This window comes from Pleurodeles waltl, chromosome 12 (assembly GCF_031143425.1).
Source record: "Pleurodeles waltl isolate 20211129_DDA chromosome 12, aPleWal1.hap1.20221129, whole genome shotgun sequence".
Classification (NCBI taxonomy): Eukaryota; Metazoa; Chordata; class Amphibia; order Caudata; family Salamandridae; genus Pleurodeles; species Pleurodeles waltl.
This window is the reverse complement of record NC_090451.1, coordinates 281,533,052-281,556,972: the sequence shown is the minus strand read 5'-3', so window position 1 is coordinate 281,556,972 and position 23,921 is coordinate 281,533,052. Positions and strand designations below refer to the sequence as shown.

Here is a 23,921-nt window from a genome sequence, read left to right as displayed (position 1 = left end):
TGCAATCAAAAAATGACAGTTATGTTTTGTATATGTTCATAAAATAATCGTCACAGCATAAAGCAATAGTCACTGTTTTCTTAAGTCACTGGACACTTTTACCGCAAACCTTTCATCTAGACAAATAGATCATTTTTTAATATGAACAGAAACGTTTTGTCATTAACTTTATGCCAACATTTGTTTACTGTGATATTAACGCCCCTGTCAAAACATGGATGTCTTCTCTGATGAAGAAAAAAACAGAACATTAATTGTATCCACAATAAAAACATGCCATCGAGATATGCCCAACAGCCGAGGTCCGGGGTTCTACTTAAACTGCTGTTATTGTGCAGATATTAAACAGATGGAAATCCCAGTCCAGTGCTGCACTATTGGTTTTCTCCTCCTAGGTGTTGAAAGCTGGTGAACTCTCAGGCTTGGCGCGGGGCGGCACGAAGGCTGCTGCAATTCCTTCTGAGACCTTCTCACGTGATCTGCTTTCTGCCTTCCACTCCGCTTCTGCTGCACTCCAGGCATGGTGGCAGATGCCAAGACTGGTCTCTTTCATTGGCCAGAAACATACACTGAAATACCCGTAAAGACAACACTGGTGGAATCACAGGAGGCAATTCAGTAAAGTTTCTTTATGCTAGGAAGCCATCCGGGATAAAGCCTCTTTACGCAAAATATTATTCCAAATGTTTGCACCATATACGAAAAGCCATTCGGGCACGCTTCTTAGAAGAAGTAGCTGAAGGAAGAGAAGGAAAGACATATATCATTCAGAAACATAACACCAGAGTGTTCAAACATAGCCCAATATCTAAAATAATTGCTAGGGGTGTTTTGCAGTTCTTTTTACAAGACAACATACTGTATGTAACCTAAAATCAAGACTATGGGGTCAATAGTAAAAAGGTATTTATGTCTCGTGAAGCTTCCGATCGGGTAAATCACAGGGTCTGCGATGGCGAAATACCTTTTTACCGTTTGCGAAAACCCTTATATGAGTTGGAAGCAAGGTGTGTGCATTCTTTTTTTTAATACCTGCTTGCCCAAGGGGTGCAATGCTTCAGAAATCTACTTGTCCTGTAAAAACCCACTTGTTTGTTTTGGTGGCATGCAGTGAGGGAGGAGTCCAATTAAGAAAGTGTTATTATAAGTGGGATCTGATAACAGGGTCTCTGATTATGCATATAGTCTGTCAGAGTCTGGATTCTAGCAAAGCTCCCCTACATTTCCACAAATCTATGAACATGGATTAACGTAGGTGAAAAGCGGTAGTTCCGGGGTTGGGATGTCCCTATGAGACTGAACACCCACCAGTTTGAATGTTGAAGGGTAGTCACCAACTCCTAACCCATCTCTTCCCAAACTTGGAATGGATGGAACTTTTCTCCTGACAAGGGCAGAGGTAGAACATTTTCCAGACTAGGGGAAAACAGGCGGTGTATAAAGAGAGAATTTTCAATATTTCATCATCTTAAGCATGGGAAATATAAAATATCATAACGTGTATTTATACAGCGTATGCTCACATTATGGCTCCTTAGCACTGAAACAGCTGTTTATTGTTGTTCAACACAACGACATGCATTTAATCTGCGTCGTAAGGATGGTAAATCGAGATGACTTGCCAGGATGGAAACCTGTGACCATGTGTATACTCCTCTTTCAAAAATGGAATTAGAAAAGTTTGCTGGAAATACGGTTTCCAGCCATCCTTTGGTAAACGTTTGCAAACTTCTCAGTCTTAAATCTGCACCAATGCAAGGACATGCATCTGTGGGTGAACTTTTGTGGTTTACTTAAGGAATTGGGCCCCTGACAAATAGTCATGTTGCCCAATTTGGTTTCACACTTATTCTCCCTCAATTTCTTTTTGAAATTATGACATGCATCCAACGCATTTACTTAAACATGCCTCAGATAAAGTTGAGCACGAATTTACCAGAACACTTTTTTCAAGTTGCAATTTGTTATGCATTTGTTTTTTGTTTTAAAGCCAAAAAAACACCAATCTTGCTTTCAGGCTTCTGCATATCATAAGAGAGAATTTAGTGAGCACTGCAAGTATTCTCAAACAGTAGTACAAGCTGGGCTCACTACATTTCCTTGCAGTGCTGGCCCCAATAGTAAAGGCCTTGTAGTAACCCCTTCGCTGCCAGGCCTTTTCCCCTCAGGTGCTGAGCCTTTTTTGGCTATTTGGGTAGGTTCGAGCTTAGGCCCTCATAACTTTTTGTCCACATAAGCTACCCATGCCAAATCTGTGCCCTTTTTACCAACATCCTAGGGATTTTAGAGGTAACCAGAGTTTATGGGTTCTCCTGGAGGAGACCAAGAAATTAGCCGAAATACAGCTAAAATTTCGTTTGGAAAAAAAAAAAAAAAAAAAAAAAATGGGGAAAAAGGGCTGCAGAAGAAAACATTCCGAATTCAGCAAAGGGTCTGTTGTGTAGATCCTTAAAGGGTTTCCTACAGAAAGTAACAGGTAAAATAAAAAAAATATTGACATTGAGGTAAAACAAAAAAAAAAGAACCATTTCTGTCCACGTTTTCTTCTATATATTTTTCCAGCTATGGCAGATTTTTTAAAGCAATATACCGTTATGTCTGCTGACTCTTCTGGTTGCAGGGCTATATAGGACTTGCAGGTTCATCAAGAACCCTGGGTACCCAGAGCCAATAAATGAGCTGCGCCTTGCAATGGGTTTTCATTGTATACCTGGTATACAGCAATTCATTTGCTGAAATATAAAGAGTGAAAAATAGGTATCAAGGAAACCTTTGAATTTCCAAAATGGGCACAAGATAAGGTTTTGAGAAGCAGTGGTTATTTGCACATCTATGAATTCCGGGGTCCCCATATTAGCATGTGAATTATAGGGCATTTCTCAAATAGACGTTTGTTTTACACACTGTCTTACATTTGGAAGGAAAAAAATGTAGAGAAAGACAAGTGGCAATAACACTTGTTCTTCTATTCTGTGTTCCCCTAAGTTTCCCGATAAAAATGGTACCTCACTTGTGTGGTTAGGCCTAGTGCCCGCGACAGCAAACGCAACATGGACACATCACATTTTTACATTGAAATCTGATGTGTTTTTTGGAAAGTGCCTAGCTGTGGATTTTGGCCTCTAGCTCAGCCGGCACATAGGGAAACCTACCAAACCTGTGCATTTTTAAAAACTAGATACCTAGGGGAATCCAGGATGGGGTGACTTGTGGGGCTCTCACCCAATCTGTTACCTAGAATCCTTTGCAAACCTCAAAATTTGGCAACAAAAACACTTTTCCCTCACATTTCGGTGCTGCAAAGTTCTGGAATCTGAGAGAAGCCACAAACTTCCTTTCACCCAGCATTCCCCCAAGTCTCCTGATAAAAATGGTACCTCCCTTGTGTGGGTAGGCCTAGTGCCTGCAACAGAAAATGACCCAAAACACAACATGGACACATCACATTTTCCCAAACAAAAATGACCTGTTTGTTGCAAAGTGCCTAGCTGTGGATTTTGGCCTCTAGCTCACATAGGGAAACCTACCAAACCTGAGCATTTTTTAAAACTAGATATCTAGGGAAATCCAGGATGGGGTGACTTGTGTGGCTCTCGCCTGGTTCTGTTACCTAAAATCCTTTGCAAACCTAAAATTTGGCAAAAAAACAAACACTTTTCCCTCACATTTCGGTGCTGCAAAGTTCTGGAATCTGAGAGGAGCCGCAAACTTCCTTCAACCCAGCATTCTCTCAAGTCCCCCGATAAAAATGGTACCTCCCTTGTGTGGGTAGGCTTAGTGCCCGCGACAGCAAACGCAACATGGACCCATCACATTTTTACATTGAAATCTGATGTGTTTTTTGCAAAGTGCCTAGCTGTGGATTTTGGCCTCTAGATCAGCCGGAACCTAGGGAAACCTAGCAAACCTATACATTTTTTAAAACTAGACACATAGGGGAATTCAGAATGGGGTAACTTGTGGCGTTCTCACCAGGTTCTGTTACCCAGAATCCTTAGCAAACCTCAAAATTTGACCAAAAAACACCTTTTCCTCACATTTCGGTGCTGCAAAGTTCTGGAATCTGAGGGGAGCCACAACCTTCCTTCTATTCAGCATTCCCCCACATCTCCCAATAAAAATGGTGCCTCACTTGTGTGGGTAGGCCTAGTGCCCGCAACAGGAAAGGCTCCAAAACACTACTTGGACACATCAAAATTATCACTTACAAAACTACCTGTTTTTTTAAGGGGGGGTGCACCTGCATTTTGGGTCCTAGGCTCAGCAGTCATCTACGGAAACCTACCACACCCAGATATTTCTGAAAACTAGACACCCAAGGAAGTCCAGGGATGTGAGTGCCTGTGACAGGGAAGAGCCAAAAGCATGTCGAAACTGAGGGGGAACCATAACGGATCCAAAAGGACAGTTTAAAAAAAATAAAACGTTTTTAGGCTAACAAGTGGGGCAGGACTTTTATCGGTATAGATGCGATAATGCTGTGTGGTCGGAAGTTTGTGGATTCCTGCCGATTCCAGAAGGCTCCATCACAAAAATGAGGGGAAAATGTGTGATTTCAAGCAAAGTTGGAGGTTTGTAGGGCATTGCGGGTAAGAAAATGGTGCGGGGTGCATGTGAAGCACACCACCCTGGACTCACCCAGATGTTTAGTTTTTAGATGTGTCTAGATCTCATAGATTTTTCTACATGTCAGCATCCCAAAGTCCAAAAAGTGCAGCCCTCACCATTCTTAGTGGGACGATTTTGAGAGTTAGCCAAGCTCTCATGGTCCAAATGTAAAACCAAAACCCAAAATAATCAAATGTCCTCTTGTTCGCCATTGGGATAAGATCTTGTAGTGTGCGGGGGTTGGGGAAGAGAGCTGAAAGACTGTTACCCCCTTCAGTTGGGGTGGGGGCATAACCATGCCCATACTGGTTGGTAGCCACCAACCCACAATTTTTTTCTTTTTAAATAATTCCCTGGCATCTAGTAGGCTTTCTGCTCCCAAGGGGAGTGGATCAGGGGTAATTGTCCCATCTACCCACTGGTGGGCAGAACAACTTTGTCCCCATTTATTTGGGGTGGGGGTATAGTCATACATCCACCCTCTTTTTTTAAAAGAAATTCTTCCCTGGTGTCTAGTGGGCTTTCTGCCTCCCTTTGGGGCAGATGAGCCTTACAAAAATAGGCCGATCTGCCCCCCAGGGGGGCAGAAATGGCCAACAGTAATGTGCCCCAATGGGGAGCGACCCTTGCCCAAGGGGGTTCCCCCTTCAAACAAGACACACACGAACACCAATCCCTTGTGTCTAGTGGTTTCTGCCCCCCGTTGGGGCAGATCAGCCTAATTAAAATAGGCCGATAGGCCCCCGAGGGGGGCAGAAGTGGCCTAAAATAAATCTGGCCTCCAGGGGAGCGACCCTTGCCTAAGGGGTTGCTCCCCTTGCATGAAATTGGCATTAAAAAAAATCCCTGGTGTCCGTGGTAGCAAAAAACTCCTAAATTTGTTTTTTCACTACTGTGGCCAACCCCTCCCCCACAGGATAACATTTGGGATTCCTTAATACATGTAATAAGCTGTAATTTCCAACGGGGAGCAGACTGCTATTACATGTTTGGTGTCTTTGGAACTGTAGTGAAAAACCCTATTTAATGGTAAAGTTGGGTTTCTGATTACAAACCTAAAAATACCACTTTCAGAAAAGTTGCATTTTTCTGCACTTAGCCGTTTTGTGCCTGTAGCCTGACCTGGGTCACATACATGGGTATAACTAACAGGACAGTTAGAGTATGTGAATTCATTCTAGACAGTCACACAAGAGGGATTGGATGTGCCTGAATGGGCCATCTGCTGGCAGGATGGTGGGCAGAGTTGAGTACAACCCAACTTGCAACTCAATAACCTGTGCTCTGCCTTCACACAATGGGCCTAACAGCCTCACACTGTTACTGCAGCCAGCTTGGAGCCAGGGCAGGGGAGTCAGGACATTTGATGCACTTCAAAGCCACTATCTAAAAGCTTCTCCCACCTTGAGTAAAGAGGGTACCGGGGTATAAAAAGAGGACCTCAGACACCAACTTTTAGTACACTTCTGGACCTTTGGATAATTCTGCCTTCTTGTCCTGCTGCTCTGCTATCTTGTCTCTGGGTACAAGGACTGGATCTTCAACTACCTCAGGGCCTCCCGAGTGATGCACAAGGGCTAGTTTGCTGGTCTCTTGTTCAGAGTCACAGGTACATATAAGGCTTCTTCTATCTTGAACCTGCACCAGAACTCAGCCTGGATGAGTTCTGACCCTCCAAGTAGTGTCCCTCAAGGCCTGGACACTTGGAAGTGGTGCTAAATGTACCCAGACAGCCAAAATCCCTAAGTGGGGGCTTAAAATCGTTTTGGGTAAAAACTGCTATGAGGACCGGGAGGAGACCAGGACCAACCTGCTTGCCTATCAGTCTGAGGTGTATTGCTGGTTGTATTGAATTCACAGCTTCTCCCACTATGTTTTTATCCGTAGCTGCAAATACTTTTCAGCAGTCCTTCACCAAAGAAGTATCCGGCTTCATGGAACTGTCTTGGCTAAAGCCCTTTGCCTCATCCGGGCGACGACGTTCCCTCCTCAGGCACATCCTGCAGCCTTTCCCAACTGAACTTTACCTTGTTAGAAATTTTTCCAAGTCTGAAGGTAAATGCTGACCAGGCACAATCCACTTCTTATATTCAAACCACACTCCATTGCGATCAGCCATATTTTTTGACTCTGACTTGGTTTCATGCGACTGGATGGCCGTGATTGACGTTTTGATATTTTAGATGCTAGTTTTAACTAAAAACTTTAAAATTCATAACTCTGGTTCTACTAATCAGATTTTTGTCATTTTGGTGTCAAACAATTTATTAAAATGCAATCTATTTTTTAAAATTGGTTTGGGGGTTTTCTTGTGTTGTGTTTCACTTTATTGATGTTTGTGTGCTGCATAAATACTTTACATACTGCCTCTAACTTAAGCGTGACTGATTTTTGTGCCAAGATACCCAGAGTTAAGCACATATTAATTTAGTGACTTTTTGTGGTTCACCCTGCTAGACATTGTGTCTACTGCTTGACCAGGGCTCACACCCCAGTCAACCAACAACCCAATATCTCACAAGAGGTACTTTTGTGGGCCTCTGCAAATGTTTAATTTGCTTACAACCTATTAGTAGAGCAGATGTGCTGCAAACTGCATTCCTATTCGTAAACCATATTGTGAAGTTCAAACATGGCCACTGATGGCACAGAGTCTGCATGTTTCAGTCTGTAGAATCTGAAAACAAGGCCTACACATAAAATTACAGCAATTTAATTGACTGTGGTTTGCAGAAGATGCAACGGTACCAGAAAAAGGGATCATCCTACATTCAGTCAAATCTGATCTTGGATAAAATGCCAAACCCCTATCCTAATCGTACATCATAGGCTCCCTTTGTCAGCCCTATCCATATTCAAAGCCAGCTGTGTCATCTACAAAGTCCTCACAAGCAACACTCCTGCCTAGTTTTCTGACAAGCTCATCATCTCTGATGACACCACACCAAGAACAGCATCAGACTAGACAACTAGAAACAAAGAAATGCAAAAAAAAAAAAAAAAAAGGTAACATCTTACTATTCACCCATGCACCCAGAAACAACATCGACATTTCCATCAGGACTGCGTCAACCGTGTTCCAGTTTAGGAAAGAGCAGAAGACACATCTGATTAAAGAAGGCTACATCATGATGCAGAACCAGAGAGCTTTCTTACAAATCAACTACTGTTTGCCCCCCTTTTGATCCCCCCCCCAGCGCCTTGAGACCCTCACGGGTGAGTAGCGCGCTCTATAAAAAATGTTGATTGATTGTTTGATTGATCTATCACAAGCTGAATGCACCTTTGCCTTGGTCACTACAGCGCTCTGCTATCTTTTGGATGGTTTGTGATATATAAATGCAAAACCCTAGCCCAGCTCTCTACCTACCTTTGTTGGCCCTTGGCCAGTTCCAGTATCCACATTTTTTGAGGCCCTCTTTCGTCTCCTGCATTCTTCTTCCTCTTCCTGCTCTGCGCCACTCTCTTCTTAAGCCACTTCCTGCTCTTTCCCACCCTTTTTGCTGCCCTCTTTCTCAGCCCTTTTTGCTGCTGCCCCTGCCTGTTTCCCACCTGTTTTTCTTAATTTCCACTCCAGTCTTTTCACTATTTCTTCATTCTCACCTTATTCCTTCATTCTTTTTTGCTTTTTTCTGCCCCTTTTGGCCATTTTAGTTCGCCAAAACTGCTGCCCCTTTTTGCCTTTTTCCCGCTGTCTCGCGCCTCCTCACACCTTCCCCTCACCTTCCTGTCTTTTCGCCAACCCTGCCCACCACTTCATAGTGCCCCACTCAGGAACTACTTAATGGCGGCGACACACAGTAGGTGCGCTGAAGGCATGCCAATGGCAAGCTCATCTCTGCCCATCCGTGTCTGGAACGTGCCCAGCATCCGGAACGCTGGTCCAACCACCATTCACAGCTACACTTCTACCGTCCTCTGCGCCCTCAACGCCACCATAAACATTGCCATTGCGCCGCACAACATTCCATGGTAGAACCTTTCACCTGCACTCTCTGCCACTTCACCTGCCACAACATGCAGGCCCCTTTCCCTCTCAGCAACAGCCAGCCCACTCAACGCGCAACTCCAGCTACCTACCACCAGCTTGCATGCACCATCCTCAACACTCGCTCACTCAGCCACCATGCCACCAAGGTCTGGGACCTTATCAACACACCTGCGTCCGACACCGTCCTTCTAACCGAGACCTGGATCAACCCTGCATCAGTCCCCAAATTGTCACTGCTATTCAGCAGAATACAGAATCACCCACCTCGACACATCAACAAGCTAGGTGGAGGAATCGCCATCATTCACAGAGACTCCATCAAATGCACCACTGCCATGGATGATACCATCCCAGAAATGGAACACTTCAATTTCACTATTCACAGCCGGTGAGAAATCTACCATTAGGGGAACCCTTGGATACAGTCTACGGAGACCTCGAACCACCTTCTGCAACCTCATCACCAATTTCACCACCCCCTTCGCCATCGTCTTGAAGGACTACATGTTCCTGGGCGACCTTAACTTCCACCTCGACTACAACTTTCGACAGCCTGAACAGCATCAGCCTCACACAACACGTGTATGACCTTACGCACATCCTAGGGCACACGCTTGACTAACAATTCACCTCCAGTAACTACATCAAATATAGCAACACTACCGAACTCACATGGACCAACCACTCAATGGTCCACTTTATCATCACGACCACCATACCCTCCCCACTCGACGCAGCCCAATGCCACAGTTCGCAGCTGGAACAAGGCCTCAGAGACCAAATTAACCCACACCAACACCCTCACCCTCAACCCCACTCCAACACCCCAACAATGTGAACCAAGGCATCAGAAGCTTCAACACTTGGAACACTGACTGCACTGACATTGTAACCCCCATCAAGAACACAGAAGATCCACCAAGCAAGCCAGCTAATACACCAAGGACCTCAGGACAGCCAAGAGCTGCTGCAGGTACCTCAAGAGAAAGTGGTGCACCAACAAAGACCCAGCCAACAGAACTGAATACAAATTCGCACTCAACCTACACCACTGGCAACTAAGCAAGACAAAAAAAAAGCCCTGGCATTGTGTGTAAGAGCTAACTCCAACGACAAATGGAGGCTCTTCTGCATAGTCAATGAATTCACAACCCCAAAACGGCACAAGCAACATCTCTCCCTCTCAGGACCTATGCAACAGCCTCACAGATTTCTTAAATGACAAAACCACCAAAATCTACTGAAACGTCAACCCCCAATTTAAGCCTGAAGTCTTCTTCAAAAGCCATACCTCCATATACACAACCATCCCAAGGCTAACCACCTCACTACTCAGGACACCATCGCCATCACAAAATCCACCCACTCAGATGTCCCAACCAACCCATGTCCCCACCACATCTTCAACCTATGAGCATCCAGGATTGGCCTCTAACTTTCCACCCTACTCAAAACTTCACTGAATTCTGCCACCTTCTCAGAAGACTGGAAGCACGCAGAAATCAAACCCCTGCTGATGAAACCTTCAGTGGACCCCTAACAGGCCCATCTCCGCGCTCCCTTTCCCAGCCAAGATCATCAAAAAACCCAACAACTCACCATCTACCTGGACCAAAATCACCTCCTGGATGACTCCTAATTCACATTCTGCAGCAACCACAGCACTGAGACAGCCCTGATTGCAGACACCAATGACATCCGGGCCCTCCTCAACAAAGGAGAGATGGCCGCCCTTAAACTTCTCGAACTCTCAGTAGTCTTCGACACCGTCTCCCACCACACGCTCACTGCCAGACTTCACAAGATAGGGAACGAAGGAGCCAACCTCAGATGGATTGCCTCCTTCCTCACTGACAGAACACAACCAGTCCATCTTCCACTCTTCACTTTAGAACCCAAGCCAATCATCTGCAGAGTCCATCAAGTCTCATCATTTAGCTCCACCCTCTTCGACATCTACATGTCCCCCCTTGCCAACATAGTTAGATCCCACGGACTCAAACATTATATCCTTACGTCAACGACATGCAACTCATTCTCTCCCTCTCGGAAAACTCCACTGTCGCCAGAACAAACTTCCACCAATGCATGACCAGTGTTGCAAATAGGATGAGGAATAAATGCCTAAAGTAAACCCAGACAAGACAAAGGTCTTGATCTTCGGCAGCGACAAGTCCCCCTTGGATGCCTCCTGGTGGCCCACAGAACTGCAGCCAACTCCAACCCCAGCTGAGCATGGCAGAAAGTTTGGGATCATCCTGAATGGCTAAATCACCATGAGGTCTCAAGTCAACAGTGTAATCTTCCTGCTTCTTTATACTGTGCATGTTACGTAAGATTTTCAAGTGGCTTCTCCAAAACGTGAGACACACAATCACCCAAGCCCTCATCATCAGTTGACTGGACTATGGAAACACCCTCTATATGGGAATTGAAGCCCACCTAGTTCAAAGACTACAGACCATCCAGAACACTGCAGCAGGACACATCCTGGATCTCCCTCGCTGCACCCACATCACCCCACCTCAAGAACCTCCACTGGCTTCTGGTTCAGAACTGATGCCAGTTCAAGTTTCCCACCCATGCGTTCAAGACCCTGCATGACTCCGGACACACCTATATCAACCATCGTCTGATATTCTAAAAAAACCTCTAGACACCTCTGCTCTGTCTCCCTTGCGCTGGCCCATATCCCCACATACAAAGTGGCAGAGCAGGAGGAAGGTCCTTCCACACTGCAGCCAAATCCTTGACTGAGCTCTTTGTGTACCTCAGGACCTCCTCTACTCTATAGGTGTTCCCCATGAAGCTGAAAACCTGGCTCTTTGACTGAGACACTGGACCCTGCCCGGGCCTAGATACCCTCATGAAACAAGTCACACTCTACAAGTCGATAGATTGATTGATTGATTAGATACAAGTACTGACTCTTCTTGCGAATATCTTATACTTTAACGCCAGATGGAGCCAAAGAAATTGGGTCCTTAGCACTGCAAGTGTTTTCCAGTACAATTTTGCTTCTACTGGAAGGGACAAACATTTTTTGTTACTCTACATGGCATATATATTTGTTTTTTTGCATAGCACCATAGGTGTTCCTTTGGGCTTGAGTGTCAAGTAGCAAGGCTTTTTGAGGTAAACCTGGCAAATAGCGTCAACCAGGAAGAAACTTCAAGGGAGAAAAATGCTCTAAAGGCACTTCTAACTTAGATGTGGGCTGTCCACAACACAGTGAAAAATATTTGCATCCATGAAATGTAAAGCTGAGAAGCACCAAAATGAAACTACGCCGGTCTAAATTCCAGTCTCTGTTACAACACTATTACTTAAATGACAAAAATGGTCATACAAAACTTAAGACACACAGCCGCAACAATATCTCAATTATTAGAAAGCAAAAAAAGCTCAAAACAGATTCTCTGCCTGAAAATACAAATTTTAATGAAGTCCAAAAAGGTGGAGTTTGCTTAAATTCAACAAATTTACTCACTCTTCTTGGGTCTCTCTGAACCCGTATTTTCAGCGCTTGATATCTTAGTCAATCAATGATAATGAGAAAAAGTTAGGGGCTATGATGAATGGGCCACCAGAGGCTTAGCAATAACATTCAGGGAATCCTGCCTTTAAGACCTACATAAAGCCAACAACATTTGCTTTGTGACTTGCTATAAATATTTGTCATTAGTGATTCACATACAGCTGCAGCAAGGTGGCATCTATCTACTATTTTTCTCAGGTACAACCAACTCCAAGGAACAACTATAAATTACAGTAGAAGTACACATATCAGCAATAACTTCAGGGTTTTGGGAATTACATGCATGCTTTTGGAAGGTAAAATGAAGGAAAGACTAGAGTTACCTGGATGGAATGGGACCAATACCCTGTAGTCCTTGTAGATATCCCAAGCGTAGATACAGCATGGCGGGCATACACTGATGCTGAGGGGGCCAGCCAGGGCAAGCTGGATAGTATACCACTGTATTCCACCATGTTGGTGGCAACATACATTGGAGTTAAACTCTGAACAAAGATTCCTTTTGAAGCATATTCATGGTGCAGGGCTCGGCTGAAATGATCTAAATATGCCTGTTGAGAAAGAAAAAACTAGGACTATTTTAAGGTGCTTTGGTGGGCTTAACAGTTAGGAAAAAATTAGGAGATTAAATTAAAACACTGAAGGCCTGACTACAAGGTCTACAATGACCCCAGTTCTACCCGTATTGGCCCACAATGGCAGAATTAGGATTACACAATACACTGGAAATCTGTAGGGGTTTCACCCATAGGCACCACCTCCTGGACCCATGAAGGGACTCCAGATGAAAGACTGCCCATAATGAGAAAGCACAGAGGAATCAGCACCAAAATTACAGATTCTCATAGCAAGTCATCATTTCTAGGGGGATCCTTATGAGACCCTACTTGTATTCTCAGTAAGGCCATCTACCCTCCGCCTAGAGTTTCAGATGCTCTGGATTTGGTAACACCTCGTCCGTAGCTACTGGGAGCCACAGAATGAGGCCCATGGCAGCCATTTTGGGGCTAATGTAAAATCTACTGGTAGCCTTAGTGGAGATTTTGGAAAACAGCGTCACAAGCCCTTTCAGTAAAGTTGTGTAACAACTTCGTTAGTAACCCTGATTAATAGAACATAGGAGTGAAGGACTGAAAAGATACGACCCAAAATGAACTCCCACCAGAAAGAAGCAAGGCACAATAGCACTAAATCTGCAAGGAACTCTGCCATGTTTAGGTGACGATTTGAGACTTTCATATTCTGTTAGGTTCATTATGTGCTTCTCAGGCTTTATACTCACAACAAACTTTCAAACGCCGAAGCTAATCTTGTAAAGTGAATAGCGTAAGGGAGAAGTGGACATCAATGTATAATATTCAACCCCATCGCATATAAGCAGCATATGTGCAAATGTCAGATTTTCCTGCATTTCTCAGACTTAATTCTACTTGTGTTGGCTAAATAATGCCACCTTCAACACTTTCCCAAAAGTAAAGGTGAAATAGAAACGAACAAGCATTTGCAATGCAGTGGGTCTCGTGTTTGCTCAAGTTAGAGCTATTAGGGTTGTAAATTCGTAACTGGACTTTTCTTGCCACATAAATTAAAAATGAAAAGTAAAACAGTTGACATAAGCGAGCCGATTCAAAGCGCCATGGCCACCATGAGCATGAGAGTGAAGGAGAGACACAAAAGGAAAAATAAATTTGCTTGCAGTCATACATATCGGCAAAGGTGCAATTAATTATCCAATGTAACAGGGTCGATGGCTAAGGCAGTAACAAAACTTCCCCAAGGAGGGACAAACAAAGCATTTACCAATGATAACAAAGGATTTTTGAAAGGTAAACCCATGAACGAATGATAGTGATGGGCGTGTGGTGGGCCTGGTAAAAGCCCACAGATAGATTATAATAGGTCAGAGTTTATAAATTAACTGTGTTATCATTCCAGATTGAAAGAGGGATTCAAAATACAGATCGTTACTCTCTAGGACCAGATCTGAATATTGCCAAAGCATCCTTCTGGGTCATAGAAATCAAAGAACATTTTTGGTCATGCAGGCTTGTTTAAACACTAAACAAGATTTATGAATTCTGACTGCAGCCGAGGACATCGGAAGCACAGATAGGTATTTGTGCAAGCATGTCTCATACAGGATTACATCACACAGTTCAGCAAGGTTGGTTCATAAAGCAATGTTGACTTGAATGAAAAACGCAGGTTTTGAAATCTGAATCTGCATTATGACTGTTTATGCTTTGCTTAGCGCATGCTGCATGCAATTTAGAAGGACTTCGATTATGAAAATATGAATAACCTATCTCTGAGCTGGTAAATTTGATTTAAAGAATTACAGAGCAATTGGAAGAATTAGAAGCATTTTTTTCACTGAAGACATGGTCAACAGACAAATGTTTAGAAATAGCTGTGGAAGTAAGCATTTATGTTATTCACCTATTGGCTTTGTGGACCAATGGCTCAGGGGAGAATAGTATCTCAGCTACTCAAAAATTTGAATCCAGTCAGAAGATCCAGAATTAACTGGAATTCCTCACTTTATAAGAAGAGATTGCCACTGAAAATGTTGCGGGACAGCTTTTGCTGGATGAAGTTAGATTTGCTGATGAGACCCTTTTTGCCGAGATCACAGAGGAGGTTAATACCCTCACTCCTCCCCCAGCACTTACAAAGCCCAAAGGTCTGATGGTTTAGGGAAAATCTAGTATAAGGAGATTATCTCTTATTTATGTAAGGTAGATAATAAGATTATTGAAAATGGGTAGTGCCCCAGCTTTTAAAACTGTACTAAGCATTTTAGCTCTTGGTGCTCTGTGTTAATGATGCATAAGTATTTTGCTGAGTTTCTGGATTAACTGTCCCAAGTGCGAGTTGATAAAGACCAAACAGGGTTTATTAACGGAAGGAGTTTGGCATCTAATACCACTCACATGACGGAGGAAATAAGACCATTCAACCTCTCTGGAATATTCCCCCGGCCACCATAATGTTAGATGAAGGAAAGGCCTTTGATCTGGTGAACTGGAATTTTTTGTAGGCCTTTCTTTAATGGATGGTGATTTGGGACTGAACAGTAGATTGCTTTATGCAGAGGTACCTCCTTTTATTAAATGAAGAGTAGCACTGGAGATGGTGATTAAGTGCTGAACTAAGCAGAAATGGCCACTGACTTCCTTTCTAAATGTATTTTTTTTATTGAACCCTGGCTATGCGGATCTGTTAAAATCACAACAGAAAGATCAATCTGGGTTTAACCAGACGCTCTAAAATAGGTTTGCCAAAAGATGGTATGGTCCTATATTTGAAGGCAGAGGAGACAAATACCAGACGACAATAAGTCATTTTTCCAGGTTTTGGGGTATTGGATTAACAGGTAGGGTGATCTGAAACTAGTAAATGCATCTCTTTGTGAGATACCAACAGCTATAAAAGATAAGTGCCTTGGTGTCCCAAAGAAACATCTGAGTGTTTGGGTACTATCTAGGGTGAATGGTTTGAACTTCTCACCAATGTTGAAAAAGGGGAAATTACGTCATTGGGGCAGATTTCCTCTCCGGTGGACAAAATATATATTCTTACAGGTTTCTCTGTTTTCTATTCTAATTTATACCTTGTTTTTTGAACCAATGACTTTTACATGTCATAATTTGTTCACACCAGGAAAAATCGGAGGAATTGTTAACAGAAATTATGTATGGCATCAGACTATGGTGGGGGCTTTTTGCCACACTTTGAAAGTCCTTTCAAATCAGTGTATCATCAATAATTAAGTAGTCTGATAAACAGGGAGGAGGAGCATGTCAAAAACAGAGATACTCTCATTCGGGAAATGGAACAACTATCACCCAAACACCATCTGGACATATGAACTAGGTCCTGAACTAAATCCTGTAACACAACAAAAGAATCTTGAGGTGATTCTAGATCCCAGTATCTCCACTGTAGCACAAGTAAATCAAGTCACCAATGGAAGTTTCTGCATCATGGGTTCCTTCACTTAGATTTCCCTTAAAGAGTACAAGCCACCGTCTTTTAGTGCTCTTCAGTCTCAACATTGCAGAAGGTATGTACCTTAGAGGCCCTCTATCAGAACACAAGTGGTTCCCAATCTGTGGTCAAGGGACCCATAAGGGTCCGCAAAGCCTTCTCAGGGGGTCCGTGACTACTTAGAAAATTCAGTAATATTAACAGATTAGGTCTCCAGCTTTCAATAATGACTCAGTGGAGGGGCCCCCAGATTCCAATAATAATTCAGTGCGGGGTTCCCGGGTTCCAGTATTGATAAAGGGGGGGTCCACAGAAGTCAACAGGTTGGGAACCACTGTGCTAGACAACTCCCTAATGTATGAATATCAAGCTTTGCATGTCACTCGCACTCTAATAATTACGACTGCATGTACCTATATATTTCAGTTTTCTTTAAGTTTGGAGTTCCTCAACTTCTTCAATATGTTATCGCTTTAACCTTTTTTCAGATGTTTCTTGCATATTCCACCATCTCCTGAAGGTCTATCCAGATGTGTTGCCTCCTTGCGTATGCTTGGAAAGTATACTTTTGGCTATTTACTGTGTGCTTTATATATTCACAATCATGGTCTTGAGTATTGTTTCGCTCCCCTTGTTGCACTGCTTGGCACTGTTATAACAGGGATTATGCTAAAGTTGTAAATTAATGAATTAGTTTATTCATGTTTGTTAGAAATGGGATCTTTGGTTGGCAGTCAGGTTACCCCCGTCCAAGCAAGGACCTTCACTCTAGTCAGGGTGAGTCACACACAATCCAAATTATCCTGTGCCCACCCTCTGGTAGCTTGGCACTGAGCAGTCAGGCTTAACTTAGAAGGCAATGTGTTAAGTATTTGTGCAATAAATCACACAATAACACAATATAGCACCACAAAAATACACCTCACAGTGTTTAGAAAAATATATAATATTTATCTGGATATTTGCAGGTCAAAACAATACAAGATGCAATAAGAGATTGTAAAGATATCACTGGAAAGTGATATACAGTGTCTTAAGTCTTTAAAAAGCAAGCAAAGTCTCTTTCAAGCACAAAGTACTTGGTTTGGAGTGAAAAATCTCCGCAAAGGGCCGCAGAAGAGATGTGTGGAAAATGGTGTGTGCGTTGGTTTTGCCCCTTCACACACAGCACGCACTTTCACACGGGGAAGATGTTGCGTGGATTTCCGGCGCGCGGACAGGTCTCCTCTGTGGGTCGCGGGGTTTTCAGACGCCCCGGGGTCTGTGTGTGGAATCCTGGGCTTGTTGACCGTCTGCGCGTCGTTCCGGTGGACTGTGCGTGGAATTTTCTCCCTCACGGCAGGCGCTGCGTCGATTTCCCCTCTGGGAGTCGGGCGGCGTTGTCCAGGCGGGACGTGCGTCGAAGTTCCGGTTGCACTGCAGGCTCTGCGTCGATCTTTTCCTCGCGAAGTCGAGCAGCGTCTTTCCGGTCCGGCGTACAGTCAATTTTTCACCGCGGAACAAGCTGTGCGCCTAATATTTCGCCGCACAGGGAGTCCAGTTGCAAGAGAGAAGTCTTTTTGGTCCTGAGACTTCAGGGAACAGGAGGCAAGCTCTATCCAAGCCCTTGGAGAGCACTTCTACAGCAAAGCAAGGGAGCAGCAAGACAGCAGGGCAACAGCAAGGCAGCAGTCATTTGTAGAAAGCAGACAGGTGAGTCCTTTAGGCAGCCAGGCAGTTCTTCTTGTCAGGGTGCAGGTTCTGGTTCAGGTTTCTTCTCCAGGAAGTGTCGGAGGTGGTAGGGCAGAGGCCCTGTTTTATACCCAAATGTGCCTTTGAAGTGGGGGAGACTTCAAAGAGTGGCTTTAGAAGTGCACCAGGTCCCCTTTCAGTTCAATCCTGTCTGCCAGGGTCCCAGTAGGGGGTGTGGCAGTCCTTTGTTTGAGGGCAGGCCCTCCACCCTCCCAGCCCAGGAAGACCCATTCAAAATGCAGATGTATGCAAGTGAGGCTGAGTACCCTGTGTTTGGGGTGTGTCTGAGTGAATGCACAAGGAGCTGTCAAACTAAACCCAGCCAGACGTGGATTGTAAGGCACAGAAAGATTTAAGTGCAGAGAAATGCTCACTTTCTAAAAGTGGCATTTCTAAAATAGTAATATTAAATCCAACTTCACCAGTCAGCAGGATTTTGTATTACCATTCTAGCCATACTAAAAATGACCTTCCTACTCCTTCCAGATCAGCAGCTACCACTTCAACAATGTATGAGGGCAGCCCCAATGTTAGCCTATGAAGGGAGCAGACCTCACAGTAGTGTAAAAACGAATTTAGGAGTTTTACACTACCAGAACATGTAAACTACACAGGTACATGTCCTGCCTTTTACCCACAGAGCACCCTGCTCTAGGGGTTACCCAGGGCACACATTAGGGGTGACTTATGTGTAGAAAAAGGGGAGTTTTAGGCTTGGCAAGTACTTTTAAATGCCAAGTCGAAGTGACAGTGAAACTGCACACACAGGCCTTGCAATGGCAGGCCTGAGACAAGGTAAAGGGGCTACTAAAGTGGGTGGCACAACCAGTGCTGCAGGCCCTCTAGTAGCATTTAATCTACAGGCCCTGGGCACATATAGTGCACTCTACTAGGGACTTATAAGTAAATCAAATATGCCAATCATGGATAAACCAATCAACAGTACAATTTACACAAAGAGCATATGCACTTTAGCACTGGTTAGCAGTGGTAAAGTGCTCAGAGTTCAAAAGCCAACAACAACAGGTCAGGAAAAATAGGAAGAAGGAGGCAAAAAGTTTGGGGATGACCCTGTAAAAAGGGCCAGGTCCAACAATGTTAAATTACTTAAAATCATTACATGGTACAACATACACAAGTATTACTGAATTCAAAGGAAGGAGTTTAAAATCATGATTTGCACAGTTTATATTTCTTCATAATTAAAATACTGGTGCTTCCAATTAAGAATAACATTTTTAAAAAATAGTATGGTACATCACAAAGTGCTAAGGTAATTAAAACATCTTGGCAGACAACAAGGTCTGAGGTGGCTTTACAAGAATACATGGAAGCTCAACTAGGGGAAACTAACAAGAGAAGTTGGTCAAGGGGAGCTTGGGGCAACAGCACAACACGTGAGACCAAGATTTGTGATCTTTCCTCGCCCACAAGGGGTTGAAATCCATGACTGGTATGGCGAGGAGACACATATATAAGATTTTCATGCGGGTGTGAGCAGCTGGAGCTTGGTATAGGTAAGGCTGCGCTTTCCCGGACATGTAGGAATCATTGAGTATCTGTATTCGAGGAGCGACAGAGGCTCTTCTTATCGAGTTCTAACAGGATGTTGATGACCTGGGAATTCACTGTCCTCTTTCAGGCTGTAAAATTCAGAGCGATGAAAGTTGAAGGCTTCTATTTTTAAGTTTTTAATTGCTTGTGCTAGATACTATTGCCTACAGTTGTGCTATTATGTGGCGACGGGTGCTCAGCAGATGACGTTCAGTCTAGATTGATACAGGCCCTGCACAGGGGCACTGGATGCAGTAGATTGAAGTCCAAGTGTGGGTTCTCCAGTGTCTGCCAGCTATTTGGGCTTTGGATAAGGAGCTACATGGCTGGAACAGCTGGGTGTGGAGGCCTGAGCTTTGTTTGGGTATAAAGGGCAGAGGATTTACTGAACTGCTTGATGGAAGGATCAGCCCCCAGAGCTGCAGTAGGGTGCCTGATTTTTCTGATGAAATTACATTCTACCACGTTTGCAGCCAGTTGCGCCACGAAAACGATGGTCAGTGCTTGGTGATGTGTGAGGACTTGGGACTGCTGTCCATTGTTTACTTTTAATCTTTCTTGCGTTTGAGGGTGGTGCTGACCAGGCACACGTCCATGAGGATATACTCTGTGGTTTCTGTGGAATATAAATGCAGTTTGAATCTGGCCACTGACAGTTGTGAGTTACAAGAGGAGACTCACTGTAAATGACCACCTAAATGTGGGGATGGTGAGAGCAGCTCTAGTCCCAAAGCCAGATATGTATCAACCCTCGCCCCAGGAACCCTGAATTTGTTTCACAATTAGGTTAGGTTATCATATGGCTTTGGTTACACTAACAACTGTTTCTGTTTTATGGTTGCTGCTGAAATGTAATTTGATGTCTGTTTGATATCAGACTTTTTACCCAATGCAGCCATCGTGACAAATGGAAAGCCACACCTCCACAAGTGGCGAGTTATAGTTACATTTGGGTGCGAGTTACAGTTACTTGAAAGAACTATAATTGCTGAATTTCTATGGTTTTGTACGGGTAAATTCAGAACCTAACTATAACGTCCCTGTAAACTTTGTTTTTTTCAGTGAATTTCTATGTTTTTTTTAATGTCAAGTAATTCCAACGGCAGTGCGCGGCGGTGGTTGGTCACAAAGCCTGGCCTTGCAGCCAAGCCCTTATAGCCACCCAACCCTGTGCCAATTTTGGCTTTTGGCCATGAGCAGTGTAGATTGGCCACAGGGCCTGTCTTTGTCAGTGTATGTGTCAGTAGGTGTGTGAGTGTCTGAGTGGGTCTGAAAGTGGGTGTGAGAGTATTTGAGTGGGTCTGAGTGGGTGCATGAGTTCCTGTGAGGCTGAGCCTCTGAGGGCATGTATGAGTCAATGAATTAGTGTATGAATGAGTCTGTGGTTTCTCTTTAAAAAAAATCCATAATTGCAAATAGTTTGCAAATAATTCACGGAAATTCATGAATGTTTGCAAATATCATGCGCCGTGATACAAAATTATGTTAAACCTATAATTTGCCCCTAAAAGACATCTATATCACACCCTTGGGGTCAGGGTACCTTCACCCTGACCTCTTATGCCACTTTCAATTTAAATTTTCACTCCCGGGGACTGTGTCCCACTAAATAAAATGGTGGTCGCATCTTTCTAGTCAGGTTGGTGTCAGACAATTGTAATGCTTCTTCTTTTTGCACGGGTATTTGTAAAAATGTGTGAATTTCTCAAAATATTTGCGGCCAGCGATATACAAATGTATTTGCCCTTAAATATCTCAAACTACTGAACGGATTTACACCTAATAACTAAAAACACAATCTGCGTATCGGCAGATAGTTTTTTTGCCAAATTTGGTGTAATTCCGTCCAGTGGTTCGGGTTGTAGACGTGTTGACAGGTCCTATGGGAGTTAACATGGGAAATGCAACTTTTTTGAGCCCCCTTTATCTCGGAACACTCCGAAACTTCCCATACGCAACAAGAATCATCTGGCCACTTTTTTTCGGGGAAAATTTCGTGCAGATTTGTCAAATGGTGCCAAAGATATAGGCAAGTTAAAAAACACTTTTTCTATGGAAACAAGGTCCTAAATATAACTACGTACCAGCAACCGCCAGTAGGGGATGGATCGATGGATGGATATGGATATATATATATATATATATATATATATATATATATATATATATATATATATATATATATATATATATATATCACAAATAGTGCTACTTCTTCCCCCACAAATCCTTCCAAGCCCAAGACGTTTTCAGTTGGTCTTTCTAGGGCATCAGGTGGATCATAAAGTATGTCTTAACCAAGTGTGCTTACCCTCTCCAGTGAGCACCGCCAAGACTCCTAACAGGTGTCAGCAATCCAAGGGTTCCAATTTTGCACATCTAGGTCAATGATGACTATCGTCCTTGTTGGTTTTCTGTTAGATGAAGTCATCTTCAGGCATCTCCTATACATCACTCCATACTAATGTCCCTCACACAGGCCACTGCCTATCAACTTCTAATTTATTAACCAGGTTCCAAATGGCCCAACTGCTAGGTTCCCTTGGGCTTGACAAGCTAGATTCCAAGCAGACAATATAGCCTCTTCTTGGATCCACTTTACTGTGGTGGCAGTTACCCTGCTGCATGCTAAACATAAATTTCAGATTCTTTTTCCTGGTATCACTCAATACTCCATACTTTGTCATTAAGTCTTGCTTTGTTATGCTCCTCTGATACCCAAAGACTCAAGGCACCACAGACTCAACTCAGCCCACCTCTAACTACAAAGTACACTGTGCCCCATACTCCCATCAGTGACTTATGCCTCATCCAGATCAACTGAGTCGTCATGCCACATTTTCTTTCACCACATGTGTAACGTTGTTTCAGTGGTGCTTAATAGGTGAGAGCTAGTTTCTGGTGTGATGTGTGACGCTGGGTCATCATGTCCTCAATGATTTACAGCCACAGAGATGTCATCCTAGCTGCCACCTGATTCAGTGACTTCTAACAGGTAGGTGATGAGGATCCATATTCTCTCTGCTCACAAAGCCTTGAGAATACTGATTTTCCTGTAAAGGTGCTAGTGTCTCCTTTATAAGGCTGTGCCTTCCTTCAGGCAAAGACTATACACATTCCCTTTCTGAACCAAAGCAGCTTGGCGACGAGCTTAATCAAAATCAAAAGAATAAATTCCAAGATTTCTACCACTTACGAAAAAGTGACAGCAAACAGGAGGTCAGAGACAGTCTTCCACATTATAAAATACCGGGGAACCACTTTTGTAAATGGTGTTCCAAAAGTATTGTCTCCGAGCATCGGTCCAATATCTTAGCTGTTGCTTCCTGAATTCTTTCTGGTACAGCAGACCTAAAAGTAGACAATCTTCGACAACCCAAGAGGATATGAGAGATTGTGCCCATCCCATTGCAGCCCTCCAGCAAGGTCAGATTTCTCCTGGTTTATAGAATAAAATCTGATGTGTCCGTGTTGCCAACTGTAGGGAAACTTATAGTGTGTCCCTTTCCTGGGCGTGTCTAGCACAGTTGTTCACACTCTGGTAAATCTCTTTCCATTTCTTCAGGTTTGGAGGAATGCCTAGTTCCCTCTCCCATTGTGTCTAAAATTAGTATTTGCTACCTGACTTAGTACTAATTGTTTCATAGATAACAGAAAGTTCAGGATTATATAAAAAAGGGTTAAATTTCATCAACGTCCCTAGTCTTACCCTCTTTTGTAGCACAGAGTGACATTTGTTGTAAAGGAATCCTCCCATTTCAGGGATAATGAAATCTTTTTTTTCAATGTTTTTGAACAATTTAATCACTCTTGTTTCAATTAGGCCTTGTATCATAGGGCATTCAGCTTCTAATCAGACCTGGAAAGGTTCCCTATCTATCCTTGGAGTGAAAATACGTGTTTCCAAAGAGTGGCATATTTGAGAATGGGTAGTTCGTCAGACTTCTCCTTACATTCACTCTAATTATAAAGTAGCTTTTGTAATGAAGGAAAGGTACAAGTTCCTTCCCTTCTGTGATTTCTAAGCCCAGAGGATTTTGCCCAATGTGCAGTTTTCTATATTTTGAAACATAAAACACCAGAGGTTATCTGTAATTTCCTAGTGTTAAATTATTTCATTTAACATATATGGTATGCTTGCTAACAGTGTAGAAGGTTAGATACTTCCAATAGCCCTTGGTTAGGTTGTTTAGTAGTTTAGTAAACGATCTCCAACTTAAGGGTGTTGCAAATATCTTGCAGGCTTTTGATGCTGCCTTCTTTTAGATACTGCAGGAGGGCCTAGAACATGTATAGATTTTTTGGGCACGATAACCATTTTCAGGGTGCCTGTTCATCCCACCTTGGACAGCATACGAGTGCACTAGAAGTTTAAATCTATCTACCTTTACTGTCCTCATCTAGGCTGAGTGGTTCTCTAAAGCACACACTTGTAAATTTGGGATTAGTCGAATGCCCAAGTGTTTAATGCCAGTAGTTGACCAGCAGAAGGGGATATGTACCTGTAGC

At 43.4% G+C, this 23,921-nt stretch overlaps 1 protein-coding gene across 2 annotated transcripts in view; it reads right to left on the bottom strand.

Annotated features, from left to right (window-relative positions):
- Positions 1–106: 106 nt before the first annotated feature.
- Positions 107–23,921, bottom strand: part of HSDL1 (hydroxysteroid dehydrogenase like 1) — a 112,185-nt gene continuing 88,370 nt past the window's right edge. For both annotated transcript variants that reach the window (XM_069216227.1, XM_069216228.1), the window contains exons 4-5: positions 12,461–12,688; positions 107–736 (exon numbers count right to left, since the gene is read on the bottom strand). In XM_069216227.1, coding sequence (XP_069072328.1) covers positions 635–736; positions 12,461–12,688 — 330 coding nt within the window. In that variant the 3' untranslated portion in view covers positions 107–634. The remainder of the gene's footprint in view (positions 737–12,460; positions 12,689–23,921) is intronic.